The sequence below is a fragment of the Cupressus sempervirens genome, chromosome 9 (genome assembly GCF_028749045.1).
Source record: "Cupressus sempervirens isolate cs-2001-9-10 chromosome 9, ASM2874904v1, whole genome shotgun sequence".
In the NCBI taxonomy this organism is placed as follows: Eukaryota; Viridiplantae; Streptophyta; class Pinopsida; order Cupressales; family Cupressaceae; genus Cupressus; species Cupressus sempervirens.
Window position 1 is genome coordinate 814615924 of NC_143126.1, and position 3865 is coordinate 814619788.

Here is a 3865-nt window from a genome sequence, read left to right on the forward strand (position 1 = left end):
CTTTTCCCTCATTTCAAACTTTAGACTAGCAAATACTACAAGTAGCTGCTCCTAGTTTCAGGGTCTGCAAAATAGAGTAAGAAAGCACAAAGCGTGGGCATGTCTTGCCCCAGAATTTCTGTAAATTTGCCAGGAGTTGTTTCGTACTAAACTATGGAAAAATAATTACATGTTAAAAAAGGTTACCATACAGCTCACACTAGGACATGCACGGCCTTCATTGGAAATCAGGGCCCTACTTCCATTTCATGAATCTAATCAGCTTAAGAATCATCATAATCGATTAGTCACAGTGCATGTTTACTGAACCAAATTAAATTATACCAGACACAAAAACTGCATTTAATATGAAAAGTTCAGAAGAAAGATATTTTTCTTGTTAATTTCTACTCTACTAAACATCAGGTCATCTAAAATTATGTGTAAATAAAACTAGGTAATCACTGTAGAACATCTTGAGGTCGTAACCTAGGATAATTTGAATGTACCACATTAGAATGTGCAAATTTTGAGTTCAGTCACTTGTTAAAAGTCTATGAACAGAAATCAAAATCCAATTATGAAAGGTCACCATTAGTTTCTGTTCTCATTGAAGTCTTTGAAAAAAGCCCTTAACAAAAGTAATTTAAGTCGAAATCCCCACCAAGAAGTATCTTGATAGAAAGCTCTTGAGCCCAAAATTGAAATCATTGTTCCCTGGTTCACAGGGTAACATAGGGGAACAGATTTCCACCATTCTTCTCATCCAACAAACCAACAACCTCTGCAACTTCCATTTCCATCTCCTTATGCACTGGTTCCTGATCGGGTAAATCAAATCTTCTTTTGGAAATAGAGTCCTTGTTTGACTGAGGATCTATGGTGTCTAACATGGATTCCAATTCTTGGATCATTGACCTCCTTGCTTCCCTCACCAAATGATCCGAGCCCTGCATCAACGAGAAAGAAAAGGCCAAAAAGCATCATGACAAGGAAACCCAAAATTTCAGTAGTACTTTTACAAAACCTAAAAACACAAATATTAAAACCTTTCTATGCAAAATGGACATGATAAGATCATAAGGTAAAATACTGAAAACAACAAACACATAAATTTGTTAGGTGTCGCATAAACCAATGCAAACCCCAAATCCACAATTACACCATTCACCAATGTGTTAGTAATGGCAAATGTATCACTTCAATGCATTTGAAATGGGACTGAGAATAATCAAATATCAAACAATCATAGATCTTTTTGGAGAGGAGAACCTGGCAATCTGAATCACAAGATCAATTTATCTATTGGCAATGGACAGAAAACAACACAAACATCTGTCATTCTTATAGGAATGGGCCAAAAATCATAAAAAACCCAGAGCCAAACAATCTTTCAGAATGAACTATAGAACAAAAGGTTCACATCAGTGTAATGCCAGCGCTGGGGTATGTCAGGACGACGGGGTCAGTTTCTGGGACAGGGGACAATGTGCCTCAATTTCGGGACAGCAGGGGGACGGCCAGGGGACGACAGGGCAGGGAGGGATGTTGTATACTATACATATAGAACTTGAAATGCTAGTTATGAAATGACGTTTCAGTATAACATACTAAATTAAAATACTTGAACATAGCAAAATTGCAACATGAACTAGAACAATTGAACAGTCAACATAGTAACATGGTACATATCCAATAGTAACATTCAAAAATCAAATTTCAAATAGAAATTCAAGTACCCATCCCAGCAGTGGCATGGTTGCAGAATGGCGGAGTTGGGGGTACTCGGGTACTCCAAGTACCCAGTGCAGGGATGTTGCGGGGACGGGTACTCCGAAGTTTGGGAGGGGGTGCGAGTCCCCGTGTTTCACTGGTTCACATCCACCTACACTCTAGCCCTTCCCCAATCAGGTAAAGTTAACCATCTTGCCACATGAGGAAAGATGACAGATTAGGTTTTTACATTTTACAACAAGCAGGGTTAAGATACCTTTAACATGTGATGAGGTTTAATCCCTTGGTCACCTGGATTGCTGATTCTCCAGGGCCCCATGCGTGTACCCTACACAGAAAAATCTCTCGGTAGCCAAGCTTTGAGTTTCGGCATTCTAATAGAAGAGAGTCTGTTTCTCAACCCTGGTTCTCATCAGCTCTAACTTAAATTCTTGGAACACAGTAGACCCACTCCCATTTATCAATAAAATGCTAGAATGCTAGACAATATTAGCCAAAAATACACTAATCTGTCCTTTGTTGAAAGTTTAAAACAAAGAGGAGATTTTGATGGACTTAGTGAGGGTTCGTGTACATACCTGGATGGAATCTACTGTAAGCAAAAGAACAATTATTTTTTCAGAAAACCTTTGTTTTTCCTCAGCATCCCGACAAAGATGGCGACGATAGGCATAGTTTGTGAATAGGCATCTGAGCTCCTTGAGCTTTGCCTTGGCCACTGCAAGATCCCTGAGACTACGAAGTGTTTGAGAACGATGCACCAGATATTCACGAAAGCGGGCCTGGATGATCAGAGCTGCATCCATTGGTGACAATTCCTTCTGCTTCCCCTTCTCCTGGGCTGCTGCAGCTCTCTTCCTTGCAAATACACTCTGCAGTATACATTAACATCAATTATTAGAACACTGGCAACATTGTAAGCCATTTCAATCTTCCAAGCTGATATGCAACCAAATGCCAAATTTGATAAAAAATCTGTAGCTTTGGGAAGTGATTGCGGATGCAAGTAGCTTTTGCAGGCTCACCATGAAAGCAGATGGGGTGAGTAGATCAAAGCATATAGAAATTGTAAGCTATATTATACCAAGCTAGCAAAGAACAAAAATGATATGATTGATCAGGAGAAGGCTGATATGCAACTATAAGCCAAGTTTACTGAATAATACGCTGCTAGAAGAATGGAATAGGGATGCAGATAGATATAATAGCTAGTGCAAGGCCAAGCTGGCAATGGATGTAACTGGTGGGGTTGAGATTAAGACCGATATGCAATCATATGCTAAAATTACTGAAAAAGGTGCTGTTTTGGGAATGGAATTTGGATGCAGATAGTCATTGTAGGCCACAAGGACACAGGCTGGCAAAGAATTGAAGTATGGGGAAAAAAAGGTCAAGGCTCATATGCCAAATTTATTAAATAATATGTATATTTGGAAAAAGCTTCAGGGTTGCATCCAAGGGGTTTAGCTTAGTTGGTTGAAGCAATGAGTTCTCATTGTGGAGAACCTGGTTCAAATCCAAAGAGGGACATCTTTGAAGAATTCTAACATGTGAGTCTCGGTCTTCCATTGGTTGGATTTGTCTCATAGTAAAAGGTGGACTCTAAGTTATGACTCTTGGTCTTGCTTTGGTTGGATCTGTCTCATAGTAAATGGCGGATTCTAAGTTGTGACTCTTGATCTTCCAATTGTTGTTTCTAGATTGGTTGTTCGTAAGGAGCTCAAATAAGCTTGTAAGTCTCATGTTGTTTGTTGAATGAGCACAAGGTTTGTAAATGATCTTCAATATAAAAATGTGAGGGTTGCAAGATGAAAGCTGATGCACAACCATAAGCCAAACTTACTGAATGATCAGCAGATTTGAGAATAGATTGAGAATGTAGACAGACAGACATTGTTAGGTTATCATGGCACGGGGCTGACCGAAACTGAAAGTGGTGGGCTGGGGTTAGTTGATGAAGGCTGAATTGCAACCATATGCCAGATTCACTACATAATCTCTAGTTCAGCGAGGATTAAGGTAGGCTCTGTAAGCTACTACGTCACCAGGCTACCAAAGAATGGATGCAGTGTGCATGAGTATATTAAGACTGGCATACAAACACAAGCCAAATGTAGTAAGTAATCTCCGCTTCTGCAAATACTAAGAGGAT

At 39.5% G+C, this 3865-nt stretch overlaps 1 protein-coding gene across 1 annotated transcript in view; it reads right to left on the reverse strand.

Moving 5' to 3' along the window:
* Positions 1-498: 498 nt before the first annotated feature.
* Positions 499-3865, reverse strand: part of LOC149541186 (uncharacterized) — a 4555-nt gene continuing 1188 nt past the window's right edge. The window contains exons 2-3 of the mRNA XM_089802187.1: positions 2292-2585; positions 499-929 (exon numbers count right to left, since the gene is read on the reverse strand). Coding sequence (XP_089658313.1) covers positions 702-929; positions 2292-2585 — 522 coding nt within the window. The 3' untranslated portion in view covers positions 499-701. The remainder of the gene's footprint in view (positions 930-2291; positions 2586-3865) is intronic.